Here is an 18,407-nt window from a genome sequence, read left to right as displayed (position 1 = left end):
GTATTGCACTTTTGAGGAGCAATGATGGTCCTGTCTAGATTGTACACTTGGCAGAAAGCTCACATTGGGATTACACTCAGTGTTTGTCCGCCGCACGAGAGGTGCTGTGATGTTCTTTGTGTTGTTCTTTTTTTCAGCATTTCATCAGAGCTCAGTTGGTTTTAGCTCTTCGCATCTGCAGCCGCTCACCACCACAGTCATGGCACTTTAGATGCCAATGTGTTTTTTTCTTTTACCTTCTCAAAGAACTGCAAAACAACCAACACCTATTTATCAAAGCGGGATTTCACTTTAATCACACTTCGTTATAAGGAGCACAGTTTATCTCCCATTAGGTTTAACTGTCTATATTATCGTAGAATTGTCTAGCTTGTTAGCGTGTGCAAAGATGCTTAGAATGTACACAGTTGTCATATAGCATTTACAAAACATTGTGTGCAATCATGTGCACATTTCAGGGATGTTTTTCTAATGCATTTAACATGCAAACTAATGGATTTTCTCACACGAGCTAAAGTTTCATAAATATATTTATTTCTGTATTAAAAGTATATAAACTTTAGGGTTGCACTTTATTTTACAGTATGTGTACTTTCAGTATATTTTCAGTGTAGTTACCCAAGAAAGTACTGAGTAATATTAGGTAACTACATGTACTTAATATGGGTTAAGGTTAGGGATAGGTTTATGGTTAGTACCTAGTAATTACTATAATTGTTTAGTACATAATTATATGTTTATATGTAAATGTACAACAGTATTGTAAAATAAAGTGCTATCAACTTTAGTATAAAAGTCTGTTTTATCTAAAGCAACTTATAGTTGTGTACTTACTGTATAGAGCAGGGGTATTCAATTAAAGTTCCAAGAGGTCCTGTCTCTAGATTTCCTTCCCACAATAAATTACATGGTGTTAGTAGTCAGTATAGCTATGAAATGACATAAGGAATGCTCATTTTTAGAAATAATAGGCCTTATTGTAAATTTCCAGGTTGGCAGTAACAGTACTTTGCAAAAGAAGAAGAAGAAAGAAAAAAAAACATCAAAGTCAAAACAGTCTCTTTAAAACTGGGCAAGGATAACGGGAGTTTGGCGAGAGTGTAGTACTCAGTCAGTGAGTTTACGCTGAACTGAAATTATTGACAGCTTCAGTGATTACACTATGTAACACAATTTTTGTTCCTGGGTAGTAAGTGTTATTTCTTATTTAATAAGTGTATAATATGTCTATTATTCCCCACAAACTTTGCTTTTGTGACCAGGACAGTGATATTTTGAAATGGACCTATTTCCAATGAGAAAACGGGCGATTTGTGTCTTTTCGTTCACATAAAGTCAGAAAAAAACAACATACGTAAGAACTAATTCAGGAACACAGTTCTCAGCTTGTTTGGGACGTGTAGCTACAGAACATAAATAATACGGCATGCAATACATTTTTATTAATCAATATTATTAATAGTGATTACAATATCAAGGGAATTAATCTTCAGTTATGATTTTAGTCATAATCGTGCAGCCCTACTCCCGCCAACAACTCAAGAATACCGGCCACTCCTGCTTACAATTTACAACCATAAATCACAAATGATTGCTTTGTGATGTTTGACCATAATTCTTGTACTTAAATTCATGTGATGAGCGAGATGATGCTTGTCCAAGCCTGTATTATGACACAGAAACAGAAGTACTTGCAAATTCTCATCAATGGTGAAGATGCCATGCCAACTAGTGGTTGAAATAATTATCACATTTAGTGCACTAGTAAAACACTGTGGTCTTGACTAAGACCATAAGCCAAGACCCAAATCCAGACCAAGACTTTAAGTGTTGAGACCAAGACCCAGACAAAGACACTGAGTAATGAGACACGAAACAAGACCAAGACCACGTTTAAATTGTCTCAAGAGGTCTTGAGACCAAGACCACAAGATCAAGACTCCAACTCTGTGATGTGATTCAAGGAATTACTCTTTATTTATTAGTAATTCAATCACAGTTTCTGTTCTGTTGTTAGTTGTGTTACAAATACGATTTTAATTTGATCAAAATGATTGCGCTACCTTTATTTGGTTGATATGCAAGTGCAAGCTGAGCGTGCGCAGTACTAGCAGAGATTCGCGAGTGTCTTGAGCACTCTCTCTTGCAGTGCATCCGGAAAGTATTCACAGCGCTTCACTTTTTCCACATTTTGTTATGTTACAGCCTTATTCCAAAATGGATTAAATTCATTATTTTCCTCAAAATTCTACAAACAATACCCCATAATGACAACATGAAGAAGTTTGTTTGAAATCTTTGCAAATATATTAAAAATAAAAAACGAAAAAAAATCACATGTACATAAGTATTCACAGCCTTTGCTCAATACTTTGTTGAAGCACCTTTGGCACCAATTACAGCCTCAAGTCTTTTTGAGTATGATGCTACAAGCTTGGCACACATATTTTTGGGCAGTTTCTCCCATTCTTCTTTGCAGGACCTCTCAACCTCCATCAGGTTGGATGGGGAGCATCGGTGCACAGCCATTTTCAGATCTCTCCAGAGATGTTCAATCAGGTTCAAGTCTGGGCTCTGGCTGGGCCACTCAAGGACATTCACAGAGTTGTCCCAGAGCCACTCCTTTGTTATCTTGGCTGTGTGCTTAGGGTCGTTGTCCTGTTGGAAGATGAACCTTCGCCCCAGTCTGAGGTCCAGAGCGCTCTGGAGCAGGTTTTCATCAAGGATGTCACTGTACATTGCTGAATTCATCTTTTACTCGATCCTAACTAGTCTCCCAGTTCCTGCCGCTGAAAACATCCCCACAGCATTATGCTGCCACCACCATGCTTCACTGTAGGGATGGTATTGGCCAGGTGATGAGCGGTGCCTGGTTTCCTCCAGACATGACGCTTGCCATTCAGGCCAAAGAGTTCAGTCTTTGTTTCTCATGGTCTGAGAGTCCTTCAGGTGCCTTTTGGCAAACTCCAGGCGGGCTGTCATGTGCCTTTTACTGAGGAGTGGCTTCCGTCTGGCCACTCTACCATACAGGCCTGATTGGTGGAGTGCTGCAGAGATGGTTGTTCTTCTGGAAGGTTCTCCTCTCTCCACAGAGAAATGCTGGAGCTTTGTCAGAGTGACCATCGGGTTCTTGGTCACCTCCCTGACTGAGGCCCTTCTCTCCCGATCACTCAGTTTGGCCAGGCGGCCAGCTCTAGGAAGAGTCCTGGTGGTTCCAAACTTCTTCCATTTACGGATGATGGAGGCCACTGTGCTCATTGGGACCTTCAATGCTGCAGAAATTTTTCTGTACCCTTCCCCAGATCTGTGCCTGGATACAATCCTGTCTCGGAGGTCTACAGACAATTCCTTGGACTTCTTGGCTTGGTTTGTGCTCTGACATGCACTGTTAACTGTGGGACCTTATATAGACAGGTGTGTGCCTTTCCAAATCATGCCCAATCAACTGAATTTACCACAGGTGGACTCCAGTCAAGTTGCAGAAACATCTCAAGAATGATCAGTGGAAACAGGATGCACCTGAGCTCAATTTTGAGTGTCATGGCAAAGGCTGTGAATATTTATGTACATGTGATTTTTTTCATTTTTTATTTTTAATAAATTTGCAAAGATTTCAAACAAACTTCTTTCATGTTGTCATTATGGGGTATTGTTTGTAGAATTTTGAGGAAAATAATGAATTTAATCCATTTTGGAATAAGGCTGTAACATAACAAAATGTGGAAAAAGTGAAGCGCTGTGAATACTTTCCGGATGCACTGTATGTCCTTACTCTCAAATGGCGATGAAAGGTCTGTGAATCATCATTTCTTGTTTCAGTGAAACATCAGAACGAACCAATTCACAACAATGAATAAACTTCCAAGCGCTGCAGAAGACATTCTAGGATATTGTGCTTGGGTCGTGCATCTCTGTGTGCTAGTCTCTGGCCACTTGCGCTGCACAACGGCCGCTCTACTCAGTTGTATCATGATGTGTGGTATCGGGACATTTTATCGAGAATGAGTACATGAGCAAAGTATTTATCCTGATACCAGTCCTGTAACAAAAGCATCATTCTTTTTGCATGGTGCTTCACCCGTGGAAATCTGGAGAATTAAATCTGGTTTCAACTAAAGAGAACACACTAGTGGGACAAATGCGCTGTGAAATGTGGCTGTAGGTGATAGCGACACCCAGTGTTCAGAATACGAATTTCATATAATTTCTCAATAGCGGGCCAAATTATGTTCTTTTCCAAAATCTCTCATGGGCCACATCAAAGCAGTCGGCGGGCCGCAGATGACCCGTGGGCTGTAGTTTGGACACCCCTGGTTTAAAGTAATAGAGAATTTTCTTCATTAATAGTATATTATAGTAATTCATTATAGTATCATGTGGAAGGGTACTGTATGATATAGTATAGTATAGTATAATGTTAAGAGGAGGGAACTGCTGATTCATGGTCATAATTTCTAAGCCTGTAACACAAATGTGTATTGGCTGTTTATTTTGTTCCTAACCCTAACCCAAAGGAGGAGAGTCACTAAACATAAAGAACCATATAAGCACCATCTGGCCCAATGCAGAAGCTCATCTCTGTCAGCAGCAGTGCAATGACCTTAAGTTCTGTTGGCCTTTTTGTCTGTGCTGATTGTAGTAAATTAGTTATTGGAGATGTTCCATTCTTTTCTATCAACAAGATCAGAAGTGTGCTTTAACTGACATTGGTTGCTATTCATTTCCCATAAGTCAATGACAAGAATTTCTTTGGTTGCTTTGGATCTTTCTTAGTTTAACTGTACTTGTGACTCGAGCAATAATATTACTCTTGATTGTAGTAAAAATTGTCGAAATGTAAACAACAAAAAGGTGGCCATTTTCTTTCTGGGTCTGATCTGGTGAAATTATATGGTTTTGGCATCATGTTGGTGTGGGTATCATTGTACAGATTCATTCTTACAGTGTCATGACAGCTGATGATTTAGGTAAAAGTAACAGTTTCCCTATTTTTTCTGTTGTTTGTTGGCTTTATATTAGAAAGATCCACAAATGGCCATCTGATTGACATTGCAAACAACAAGAAATGACAGCTTCATAACTAACATTACCTTCTGGTCTCTCCATCTCTCTCTTTGTCTTTTGCTCTCTATCACTATGAGTTTATACTCACTGTAATGCACATCTTTTGTCTGCCTCATCTCTTTGGAGTTACTAAGCTGGAGTTTATAATGCTTAAAACACTGCACATCTGTGTGTTTATTCATAGATATCTCAATAATCTAGAGTAAAAAACTAGCCTTTTTCATGCTTCGATAATCAGAAGATTTTCCAGATGATTATCAAGATATATTACAGAGAAATTGCACAATAAACATCACAATTTCTAATCATTCAGTTTGCGCTGTTACACCAGTTTCATACACTAACCTGCAAACTCATCAATGTCACTTCGTTCATTCTTGAAGCACAAAACCTTTTGAACTTTTGACTGCCATCTGCTGCCCTGCATCAGCTCGTCCTGTGGGTGTTATACCTGTGCCTTTCCTACCTGCGGCCGGCTTCAGTAAATGTTATATCACCCTCTTTTGGTCCCCCAAAGTTATTACGTCAGACTACATTAAACGGAGTGTGAATTGGAAAGCACACAAATTAGGCTTCTAATTTAAATGTCAGCTAATCTTAATATATAGATGGCTCAGAAAAGTATCGATAAAATAACGTGCCGATCAATAATCAATATAAATCGATATATTATGACATCCCTACAAAAACCTACGTAAGGTTTTTAAAGTTTATTAGATTACCACTTATGTCGATTGGAGTATTTCAGTAATGGACTGTTATTGTCAATGTGTTGCTGCATGATAGTTGAGATTAACTTGAGGGAAGTATAGCTTCTTATAGTGATTTTATGGTGTATTAACTGACTGATGTGACATGGCTTTGTCTATATGTTTGAGTTAGGTGATGGTTTTTTACTACTATGGAAACCAGTGGTCTAATGCACATGATGATCTGTAATATCAACAAACAAACCAATAAGTGTTCACCTTGCTTTGTTTGCATTCTGTTCTACATGTGTAAAGGTTCATGTGAAAGAGCTTGAGGGCAATATTCAAAAAGGTTATTGAAACCCATATGTTAAACTGAATACAACAGTCTTTTGAGCCTCCTCAGTATTTTTTCATTAGTAGAAACTTGTTCAATTTTTTGCAAACTGACTGCACACACCAGCATCAACAAATTATTACTTTTACTTATTTTTCATTCATTCTTGAACACTTTTGTGTTCACATTGGAAGTTGATGATGAAAAGGAGTCCAACAGATCTTCCTGAAATAAATACCAAAATTAGATCTATTTAATATTTCAGTTATTTCTCCAAGACAGGAATGAGATTAAATGGAGACCAAATTTAAACTTTTACTTAACTCTTCCACTTTTACCTCTGTAATCTCACACTTGTCTCCTTTAGAGTTACTGAAGAGAATGTCACAAACTATGCCCAGATTTGCCAAGATACCAAAGAGATTTCATTACAAACTCAAACATTTCTCATCAAAGTTCTCGAAGACCAAATAATCTGAGCAGCTCTATGCTGTACTCATACTAGATGTTGAGGATTATTGTCATTTGTTGCTGTTACAATGTCTTTTGCAATTTCAAAAAGTTTTTTAGGAGAAACATCTAAGACAAATTTAATTCTTAACTGAAGCACAAATGAGAAGTCCTAAATAGTCTTCTGAGCTATGAAAGAGCAACTTCTGAGCAATACTATTTTCTTCTTGGTTTCTGATTGATTAATATGTGACCTGCTCCATCATTTGTTTGTCATTTTGAACCAGAAACACATTTTCAGTTTTACAAACTAAAGTAAAAATGGAAAGTCGAAGCTTTCTAATAATATAACGTAATTATTGTTTAATTAAATACTTTTATATGATTTATTAAGTTGACTTATAATTGCATTATGACAGCGCTATTATATGTGATATAATCATTAAATGTTGGCAGTGAATTTTCTTTTCTTTTTTTCCTTTTTACTTAAGTGCGTAAAACTAAAAATGTGTTTCTGGTCAGAGTGACTCAAAATGATGGAACAAACCAAATATTGTACTTTCAATCTGCTGTTGACATCGAGTTTAACAGCTCACATCCACTGTTATTATCTTTTTCACATCCTCTTGATCTCATTCATACTGTGTTCATGTCTTCTCTCCTCAGTGATGCTTTGACAGTTTGAAGGGCTGGATTTCAGGAGTTTCCTGGGCTCCCTGATGGAGGAGAATAGCACAGTGGAGAGATGCTATCGCTCTCACTCCCGCAGCAGTGTGCTGCAAGGTCTACCCTTTGGAGGAGTTCCCACTGTCCTCGCTATCAACATCATTCTGTGGCTGGTAAACGATCCCTACTAATATGATTACAATAAACAACTGCATTGTTCAGCTGCAACTGCAGGACATGCGTTTAAAGAAATTCTCTAAATTAAAACTCTGTCATCATTTACTCAGATTCATGTTGTTCTAAAGACGTATTACTTTCTTTCTTGTGCTTGAAAAAGGACTCAAAAGTCCTTGACTTTAAAAAAAGTCCTTGAAAATGTGACTCATGCGACATATTCCAAATCTTCTGAAGGCATACGATAAGTTTTGGTGAGAAAATGTAAATTATTTTATTGTGAAAATCTTGACTTCCATAATGGTTTTCCTTTACATGTTACTGAGTGCATGAGTGAACCTCGTTCATGTGTCCATGTTTTTTATGTTTAAATGCAAGCAAAGTCTTTCAATCAAGTCAGTCCACTGGTGGCCATCTTTGAAACGCTCTTGGGAAGCTATTTTTCTATGTAAATAAGCGGCACACAAGAGCAGCTCCTTTTCTACTTGAATGAAGAAAGACCGAAATCTCCAAAATGGTTGGTCAAGATAATGATCAAAGAACATATTTCAAATCAGCAGTAAAATCGGACAAAACTGGAATCATAAATTGTGCTTCTTTACCTCAGATTATGCTAAAAAAAAAACACAATTTTACCAGCTTGTATAGTTAATGCGCATGCGCGTTCTCGAGTTAATTGACAGACGATGTCTGTATCTAAATGGTGATTGTCTGTATTACCTGTAAGATGGGACTTCCTTTCTACATCTGTTGACTGTTGGGCGTTCCAATTTTTCCCATTCGTTAAACAGTCTTTGGTGCAAGCCATTCTGAACAAGCTTTTCTTATGCACTCGTGAACATGCAACTGATATCAAGATTTTCACTGTAAAATAAACAGTCAATTTCATTGATTTACTAGAGTCACATGGACTTGTTTTATGACACTTTTGGGTCCCTTTTTAAAGCCTTAAAATGAGTCACTATCAATTGTCATTGTATTGAAATCAGTGAATGACACATCCTTCAAAACTTTTCCTTTCGTATTTCACAGAAGAAAGAAAGTTTGTAACAACATGAGGGTGTGTAAACGATGACAGAATTTTCATATTTGGGTGAACTATCAAGTGTCTCTTATGCGGTGGGGTCTCAGGCTCATTATTTCTGATGGGGCACAAACAATCACTTAACCCAACATGTCAGGTGTTGCATTAACCCAGTGGTTCTCAAAGTGTGGGGCGTGCCCCTAAGGGGGGTGCGGAGGTATTGTAAAAGGGGAAGCAGAAGTCTGTCCCATCCTCAAATCTCATTCACTTTCACACATACAACAAAAATAGTGACAATACACACAAGAAGCAATGTGCTCACTTTCTTTTCCTCTGCCTTTTCTCCTGCCTTGTTTAAACTTCCATCTGGCACCGCAGTGTGTCCAGCGTGCGCAGCTCTCAACAGCCCAAAGCGTTCATGATGTAAAGTGCACTCACAGCGCTTATGTAAAGAAGCTGTTATCGCATGCGCACCAGTTTCAAATGGGTAAAGAGGTGAATTAACACTTACATTTCTGTCTGTTCCCCTCACAACACTATCATATGGCTTCAGAAGAATTGAAATCTAAGGCACTAGTGTTATGGATAACTTTAATGGCACTTTTATGTGTACTTTTGGAGATTGGACAGCCACAAACATGATCTTCTCATCCCTCAATCTTGTGTTTCACAGATGAAAAAAGTCATACTACTTTTGAATGACGAGGGTGAGTGAAAAATAGCAGAAAGGTCAGTTTTTATTTATCAGGTGAAAATTATCGTCCAGGGGTCTGGACCTCTAATAAAACAGCACATAGAATAATCAAACCAGCCCGTCTGGCACAAACAATCATCCATGCGATTGACTAATCAGCCAATCGTGTAGCAGCAGAGCAGTGCATAAAAGCATGCAGATATGGGTCAGTTAATGTTCACATCAACCATCAGAATGGGGAAAAAAATTTGATCTCAGTGATTTAGATCGTGACATGATTGTTGGTGCCAGATGGGCTGGTTTGAGTATTTCTGTAACTGTTGATCTGGGATTTTCATGCACAACAGTCTAGAATTTACTCCGAATGGTGCCAAAAACAAAAAACATCCAGTGAGTGGCAGCTCTGTGGATGGAAATGCTTTGTTGATGAGAGAGGTCAGCAGAGAATGGCCAGACTGATTCAAACTGACAAAGGCTACGGTAACTCAGATAACCATTCTGTACAATTGTAGTGAGCAGAATAGTATCTTAGAATGCACAACACGTCAAACCTTGAGGCGGCTGGGCTACAACAGAAGAAGACCATGTTGAGCATTTTATTAGGACCATGTGTTCCTAATAAAGTACTGAGTGAGTGTATTATTTCTTAATAAACATATGATTATGCCACACATTTTACACAACAGCGCAACATCTAGTGGGAACATGCGATCATGAGGTTTTTACTCATTTTAACCACTAAATCAAACCCCATAACTAAACCATAAAGTGGAACCCCTTATCTTGTTTTTAATTGGAATATTCATTTTGTTTAGTACAGAAAAAAAAAGGAAATATCAGGGTTAAGAAGGAGACAATGGTGATTGGTATGTGATTGGTTGGTGTAAAAGTACGATTTCGCCATCTCATCATGGCATTGTCATGTAAAAAAGCAATCCTGGTTACTTTTGCTTGGTATCCATGTGAGGCTAGCAGGAAAGGACATGGAAGTGACGTCATCCATAAGCTATCCATAAAACAGTTTTTACATATAGCTGAGTTCATCAAAATCTACCCTCAGGATTTATGTCGCTAATGTATAACTATGGGTTCGTCCACCTAGAAAAGAAGTCCCAAAAATACAAGCTTCACATTTCTGCTTTTAAAACACAGTCCCAGGTCAGGGAGTCGATAAGACTGGCTGGGCTGGAGAGAAGAAGCCCCACAGGCTGCGAGGTTCAGAGCCAAACAGGGAAGGACCAGCAGGGGAATCGGAATGAGGCTTCCAGAGAAGGCGCAAACAGACGCAACACCCAAACAGGGAAACATCCACAACAAACTGGCACAGGACAGCGAACACAGGGAGATTAAATAGGGAAGGAAGTGAGGAGGTTAAAGAGGGAAGGCAGGTGAGGCAAATTAACTAATAACAAGGTAACAAGGGGACGTGGCCTAGATGTGATACAGGAGAGCACATGGCAAACAAAACCTGACAGAAGCCATGTGCTCACACCAAACACAATGACAAGACAGAAGAGCACATGGCAAATTAACACAATCAGAACCAAGACCGAACTAGACCGATGAATCAGGACCCAAACACCAAGCCAATCAGATAACTTTACTCATTACTTCATCGAAGAAGTAATCACCTTACTAGTTACTTTACTATTAAGTTACTTTCTGAAACACTTGGAATCACAAAAAAGTTTCGTTTTTACGCATAACAAATTCATTGTCGCACGCAAGTCATACACTCAGCCTAACGCGTCTCTCCATTATTATGATTTGTTAGGGGGTGCGCGCCCTTCGGCTGTCACAGAAATGCAAACAGATGGTCATATGAACATAATTCATGTTTTAAATGCAGTCTACATAAATTTAAAATTTTTAGAAATATGTGCAACCCAAGTAATTTACTTAAAAGTAATTAATGACAGTAACTGTAATCTGATTTCAAGAATTAAAAATGTCACGAGTTAACCTACTTTTGACTGGAAAAGTGATTATATTACAGTAACTAATTACTTTGTAATCAGATTACACCCAACACTGATGGCAACACACTAAAAACACACAAAAATAGCAACACGTTGACAACCACGCACAACACCCTAGTGTTATTTTTTTGTGTGTGTTGTATGTTAATTGTAACACCAAAATTTACCAGACACCAAAATTTTATCTGGAAGTGTAAATTAATTTCAACAATAAAGAGTCCAGATTCTGAATCCAATTCTGATTAGAATTAGTTTGAGGTCTTGCATGTAATTTTTAGGTTGAAGTTGCTAACCAGCAACCAGGGAAGCCAAATAGAGTCATTTAGAGTGTTCTCAGTTGTCTCATCATTGACTGTTCCTACCGAAGTCATTATGTGCACAATGTGTTCATGCTGACCTCACTGTCTGTTTGTTTCCAAGACAACCACTCACCTCATCTCTCCCATACCAAATAAATGGCTAATTATTACTGCTGCCCAGGGGTCTAGTAGGTGACTGGGTTTGCTTACAGAAATAGTTCCTACTCTTCAAAAACTGAGTGTGTTTGTTTAATATCAACAGCTGTGGCATTTGGTGATGCAATGCCTTCTAGGTATATTTCGGAATATTTCCGTCACAGATTTAAAAATGCTGTATGCTATTTCTCTAGATTAGTATCAAATCAGGGTATCTTCCACAGACAGGGCAAATGTTTTCCTAACAGTTGTCCTGAAAATTATGTTTTATATTATGGCCACTCTTAAGTAGAAGTACTCAACATGCAACAGGGTTCAGAAAGCTTAACTTTTATGTATTTCCTGGTGAAACTGAATGTCAACAAAGCAAAACAAGCAGGACTTGATTTTATGCATTGGGAATTGATTGGATTGTGAAAACTGACCTATACTGTATATGTCAGGTGGTTAGAGGGTAGGGGCTGAAATATAAGAGGGCTTGGTGACGTCAGCCGGAAAAGGAAAGTTTCAGAGCGGAACAACTAATTACATTTCGATTAAAATTACACTGACATTTTGCAAAACAATATGAACAGATAAATTGTTTACAATAAGATCAGGGACGTGTATTAAGAAAGTAAATATGGTTAAATATTAACTTTATTATGTATGTAAACTGATTTGACCCTGTGTTTGGTGCATTTGTGTTTTAGTTCCTGCTACTCCTCTTCTCCTGTTTGAGGAAGGCAGCGTGGGACTACGGTCGCTTGGCTCTACTGATGGAGAATGACAGGTATCATCTCATAACCTGTGACTGTGTGATGAACATGTTAAACTGGAATGTAAATAATTGTTCAACTGTGTGTGGTGTTTTAAGTGAACCGAATGCTTAGCAGGTGAATGTGAGATGCTGGCGCCACCTTCTGGGTTAAAAGGACATAGTTTGATCAAGACATTTTTGCTCTCATCACTTTATGATGTATATACAGTATATATATATATATATATATAATGGTAACACTTTACAGTAAGGTTCCAGTCCTTGGAACATTTTCAAAGCATGCTGCTTTGGATCATCAGGTTTTGCAAAAACTTGTTGCTTTCATGCCAGCTTGAGTGCATGCTATCATTAATACAAAAGGGGATCATAACAAATGCCAAATATAAAGAATTTTTCAGCTTTTCACCCAAAATGTTATGCTGATAATACAATTTGTAATGAAAAAATACTGCATGAAATTAGAAAAATGCAAAATAGAGAGCAACTTAGAAGAATTAAGTTTGTTACAGTATCATTTACTACTAAGTCTATACTCTGTAGCATTCGCCCAGTTACTTGTAGCTTTCTTTCCAAAAAATATTAGCACTCATTTATTCTTATATATATATATATATATATATATATATATATATATATATATATATATATTTTTTTTTTTTTTTTTTTTTTTTTTTGGGAGAAACCTAAACCCCAAGCCCCCCACTCTCTCTCTCCCTCTCTCTCTCTCACACACACACACACACACACACACACACACACACACACACACACACACACACAATGTCGATTTGGGAGTTGTGGGTGGAATTGGATTATAAGTCTTAAGACTTTCATGCTGTTCCACTGCGGCAGTCTTGCTTTATTCTGCATCAGCATGAGGAATTCAACTCTGGGTTTATGTGAATGTTCACTTGCAGTGTTTATTTACACAGTATTGCATCAGTCCACGAGGGCAGAGAGAGAGAGAGAGAGGGAGAGAGAGGGCACCTTCACAGTAATAAAGATATTATATTTATGGACTCTAGTATTTCACTTCATTCTTTTCATTTCCTGTGATAACGGATAGACCTTTGGGTAGAAATGTTTTTCCTTTTCTGATCCTGAGACTAATTTTGCTTGACTTATTTTGGATCTGGCTCAGAGTTACAGCTTTAATAAACAGCCTGTGGCCTTATCACATATGAAAGCTTTAGAGGCATGACACATCTGTGATAAGAGTATCATTCAGTGATGGGACTGATTTCATGGAGGAGATTGGGGCTGTCACATGGGGAAGTTGTCACTAGGGCTACAGTATATCTCATTAGCTATAAGGTTTTAAGTAAAAAAATACAGTGGCTAGAAAAAGTATGTGAGCCTTTTGGAATTAGCTGGTTTTGTGCATTAATTGGTCATAAAATGTGATCTCATCTTCACCAAAGTCACAAGTATAGACAAACACAATAGTGCATAAGATAACAACACACAAACAATTATAATATTTAATGTCTTTATTGAACACCTCCCATTAAACATTCACAGTGCTGTGGAAAAAGTAAGTAAACCCTTGGATTTAATAACTGGTCGATCCACTTTTGGTAGCAATAACCTCAACCAAGCTTTTCTGGTTGCTGCAGATTAGCACAACGTTCAGAAGGTATTTTGGAACGTTCTTCCTTAAAGAACTGCTTCAGCTCAGCCATAATTAGGATGTTTGGTGTGAACGGCTCTAGAGGTCATTCCACAGCATCTCTATTGGACAGCTGCGGGCCGTGCATTTTACGTCTTCAGTGCGATTCATGCCATTAAGAAAACACAGTTTCACAATTAATAAGACGCCATATGCCTATCATACATTACGTGGCAGTCAACTAATAATACCAACTGACATTTTAAAAACACGTCCATGCACGAAAGCCAGAACTTGAAACGACACTAAATGCTCAAGCTAGCCTAATTTTAACTGCGGCATGACTGTTTTGTGAAATGAATGTCAAAAATCATAATTTTTCAAATGAATCTACCAAGGAGGTCTATAATACTTGGAAAATCTATCTAATAATATTTGCGATTTAAATGTTGCTTGCAATAAATTTAGTTTCGTCATGGTTATGCTGTGTTCCATTCAAGTTGGATGTGGGATATTCCAACTTGATATCTCCGACCATAAATGCATTCCATTCCCCGATATTTGGAACTGTAAAAGCTCCCGTTAGCTTAGCAGGGATTTAACTCTCATTAGAGATGTCTTCTAGCAACCCAACTGATAAACAATGCTGCAGCGCTAGCATTTGTGCTTCAGGTGTACGATTATCATTATTACCTGTTTCTGCAGGCGTTTGTTAAACAAGTTTTAATATCATGTAATATGGAAACGAACTCATTTATCGATATTATTTAATAAAGTGAATGTTTGTCACTTACATTGTATATCTCCCTGAGTGTGGACATGTTTGTGTGACATCATGCCCCTGCATCTCGGCAAAATCGGAGTTGGAAGTGACATCATCCATAAGCTATCCATAAAACAGTTTTTACATATAGCTGAGTTCATCAAAATCTACCCTCAGGATTTACGTCGCTAATGTATAACTATGGGTTCGTCCACCTAGAAAAGAAGTCCCAAAAATACAAGCTTTACATTTCTGAGCCTACAAGTTGTAATTCTGACTTCAAGATGCATTCCATTGCACTTTTCCTAGTAGGAAGTTGTAAAATCCGACTTTCCGAGTTGAATGTAATGCAGCACTACTTTTCAAAACTTGATCCGACACTGAATATTCAAGTAGCCTAATTTACACAGAAAACTCCTGATGTTGCTATAACAATGCAAAAAGCACTTACCAATTTGCTTGAAGTGAAAATCAGTCCTCCTTTCCTGTTTAATAAATTAAGCAATCACACAGTCATGCAGAACATCTCGTGTTTTTAAATCCATAAGGATCTCTTTCTCAATGGCGATAGCTGCAGTGAAGACAATCGCGCGCTCTTCGCTTTCAAAATACGTACATCACTTAAAGCGTGATTGCATCACTCAAGGCCAGCTAGAGGGCCTCAACTGGGACATATCCTAAAGATCACACCCACAAAGAACAAATAAATCAATCTGATTGGCTGATGAATCTGACAGTCTGACTTTAGTTGCTCATTCATTTGCACTGTTGAGGGATTCTGTAGAAATTCTGAAGGCCTGAGGGGGTGGAGCTCAGACTCATGAGCTGCTTCAGGCATGCGATTTGTGAAACAGTTGTCACACTTTGCTTGTAAGCATCAAGGAATAAATTCTAACTTGATAAACTTTTCGATTTTCTCTATTTGTTTGTAGATTTAATTAAGAGTGGAAAGCGATTAAAATACATAGGCAAAAAGGTAAATGAGAATAAAATAGTTATGTATTTGGCATGTTAGGCCAGCAGAGAAGGCTTTGCTGGCCCTGAGAATTTGCCACTGCTATTGGATTAAGGTCTGGGCTCTGATGTCATTCTGTAGTGTAGTTACTTCAATGTTTAGGGTCATTGTCCTGCTGCATCACCCAATTTCTATTGAGCTTCAGCTGGCACACAGCCACCCTGACATTATCCTGTAGGATGTCTTGATAAACTTGGGAATTCATTTTTCCCTTGATGATGGCAAGGGGTCCAGGCCCCAAAGCAGCCCCAAATCATGATGCTCCCTCCACCGTACTTCACCGTTGGGATGATGTTTTCATGTTGGTATGCGATGCCCTTTTTATGCCATACGTAGTGCTGCATGTTCTTCCCAAACAATTCAACCTTAGTTTCATCAGTCCACAAAACATTTTCCCAGTAGCATTGTGGAGTGTCAAGGTGGTCTTTGGCAAACTTCAGGCATGCAGCAGCTTCATTCACAGTGGCATGGACACCATGCTTGCTTAATGTTTTTCGTATAGTAGACTAATGAACAGATATGTTAGCCAGTTCTAATGATTCCTTCAAGTCTATAGCTGTCACTCAAGAGTTCTTTTTTACCTCATTGAGCATTCTGCGGTCTGCCCTCTGAGTCATATTGGCTGGATGGCCACTTCTAGGGAGAGTAGCCACAGTATTAAATCATCTCCATTTATAGGAAATTTGTCTAACTTTGGACAGATGAATAGCTAAGCTCTTCGAGATAATTTTGTAATCCTTTCCAGCTTTATGCAAAGCAACAGTTCTTGATTGTAGGTCTTCGGAGATATCTTTTTGCGAGGCATGGTCCATGTCAGCAGATGCTTCTTGTGAATAGCAAAGTCAAAATGTTTGAGTGCTTTTTATAGGTCAAAGTAGGTCTAACCTACACCTCCAATTTCATTTCATTAATTGGATGCCAGGTTTGTCAACTCCTGACTCTAATTAGCTTTTTTTGACATCATTAGCCTAGGGGTTCACATAATTTTTCCAACCTACACTGTGAATGTTTGAATGATGTATTCAGTATGTACAGAATGTTACAATAATGTGTGTGTTATTAGTTAAAAAAGATTGTGTTTTTTTATTATTGTAACTTAGATGAAGATCAAACCAGATTCGAAACAAGTTTTTTATTATTGTAACTTGTGAAACTGAAGACAAATTTATACATAATTGCAGCTAATTCCAAAGGGTTCACATACTTTTTCTTGCCACTGTATATATATATATATATATATATATATATATATATATATATAACTTTGATAAAAATAAAAAAAAAATTATAATAATAAATAAATAAAAAGCAGAGACTTACCTAGGTCCAAAATTTTTTTAAACAAGCTTTAGGGTTTATTTGATAATATATATATATATATATATATATATATATATATATATATATATATATATATATATATATATACACACAAACATAAAATTGTGTGAATTATGTCTGAAGGCCTCTTTTAATATAGCATTTCGTGAAATGTTATCTGTGCACTTTTTTTTTCTTTGTTCTGTAGCTTAACATCTTTATTTTATGGAGAACAAAGCGAGAAAGAGAAAACCCCTTCAGAATCCAGTCCATCTGATTCAGAGACCAAGGACATGGTGAGAACCTTTACAAAGAAGAAAAGAAAGCTACAAAGGAAAAACATCCACACATGAAATTGCTTGAGCACACTTTTCTTTCCCGTGTTAATATAATATAATAATATTGCGCTGACACCTAACGGTGTAGATTCAGCAACCTATATACAGTATATTCAGTCCTCCATTACTAATGCCATTTTATAAATGCGCAAGTAATATTTGTCTGGTCATGTGATCTCAACATATATATACAATATTATTATTATTATTTTATTTTTTATTTTTTCAGTTTTGCAACACTGAGACCAATATTTTGCAGTTAGTCCACTGTACTGTATGTGTGTAAGGTGTCCTTTTTAATTTTGGTGTGAAAAATTGCAGGCGACAGCCAAAATATGCAGAGTTTTAGGGGTTAAGAATTGTCACAGTCTATCTCCCTCATTTTCTTCAAGGACTCTTATTTTGAAGTTTTCTTCTGCACTACATTTCCCATAGTTCACTTCCCCAATCACTTCCATCTGTTCCTTACTATTTTCACCTGTATTCCATTCCATCATTTAGTTCTTTGTGTATAAATACCCTCTAGTTTTGCCCCATTATTTTGTCAGTCCTTGAAGTGTTGCGGTGTGCTTAGTTTTGATATTAAGATCCAGTGTTTGTTCCAGTCCAGTGATTGACTTTGAAGTATTTAAAGATTCTACTCCTGCATCTCCTCTCTTCCACTCCTAGACACCGATGTTACAAGAATATGTTCATGCAGAAACAAATAAATCATGAATACAAAGCTTTATGGCTGCTATTATAAAATCACACTAATATATAATGTTTTAATGTCATTCTTGTCTTCATGGTTATGTGAAGTTACTGCTGTCAAAGACATAGAGAGGCATAAACTAATTAGACCAGTTCAATCTGTTTATGTGGATTAGTCACCCAGCACCCATGTGTTGCCCCAGAACTGATTTCATTACAAAATAGCCTGTGCAATTTAAATGTCTATTTTATTTTATAATCACTATCTGTCCATTTATATTCTGACCTCACTCTGTCTCCTTATGTTTTATGTGCATGACAGTTCACGACATCACAGCCATGTTAACGATTATTGCATGTGTTTTACATAGCTTGTT

The 18,407-nt window shown here is 37.5% G+C and overlaps 1 protein-coding gene across 2 annotated transcripts in view; it reads left to right on the top strand.

The window, feature by feature from the left end:
* Positions 1 to 18,407, top strand: part of tmem63c (transmembrane protein 63C) — an 89,309-nt gene that overhangs the window by 38,927 nt on the left and 31,975 nt on the right. For both annotated transcript variants that reach the window (XM_051722343.1, XM_051722342.1), the window contains exons 2-4: positions 7,207 to 7,379; positions 12,225 to 12,304; positions 17,208 to 17,295. In XM_051722343.1, the coding sequence (XP_051578303.1) occupies positions 7,260 to 7,379; positions 12,225 to 12,304; positions 17,208 to 17,295 (288 nt within the window). In that variant the 5' untranslated portion in view covers positions 7,207 to 7,259. The remainder of the gene's footprint in view (positions 1 to 7,206; positions 7,380 to 12,224; positions 12,305 to 17,207; positions 17,296 to 18,407) is intronic.

The sequence above is a fragment of the Myxocyprinus asiaticus genome, chromosome 17, assembly GCF_019703515.2.
Source record: "Myxocyprinus asiaticus isolate MX2 ecotype Aquarium Trade chromosome 17, UBuf_Myxa_2, whole genome shotgun sequence".
Classification (NCBI taxonomy): domain Eukaryota; kingdom Metazoa; phylum Chordata; class Actinopteri; order Cypriniformes; family Catostomidae; genus Myxocyprinus; species Myxocyprinus asiaticus.
The sequence above is the reverse complement of the archived record's forward strand: the minus strand, read 5'-3'. Positions and strand labels throughout refer to the sequence as shown.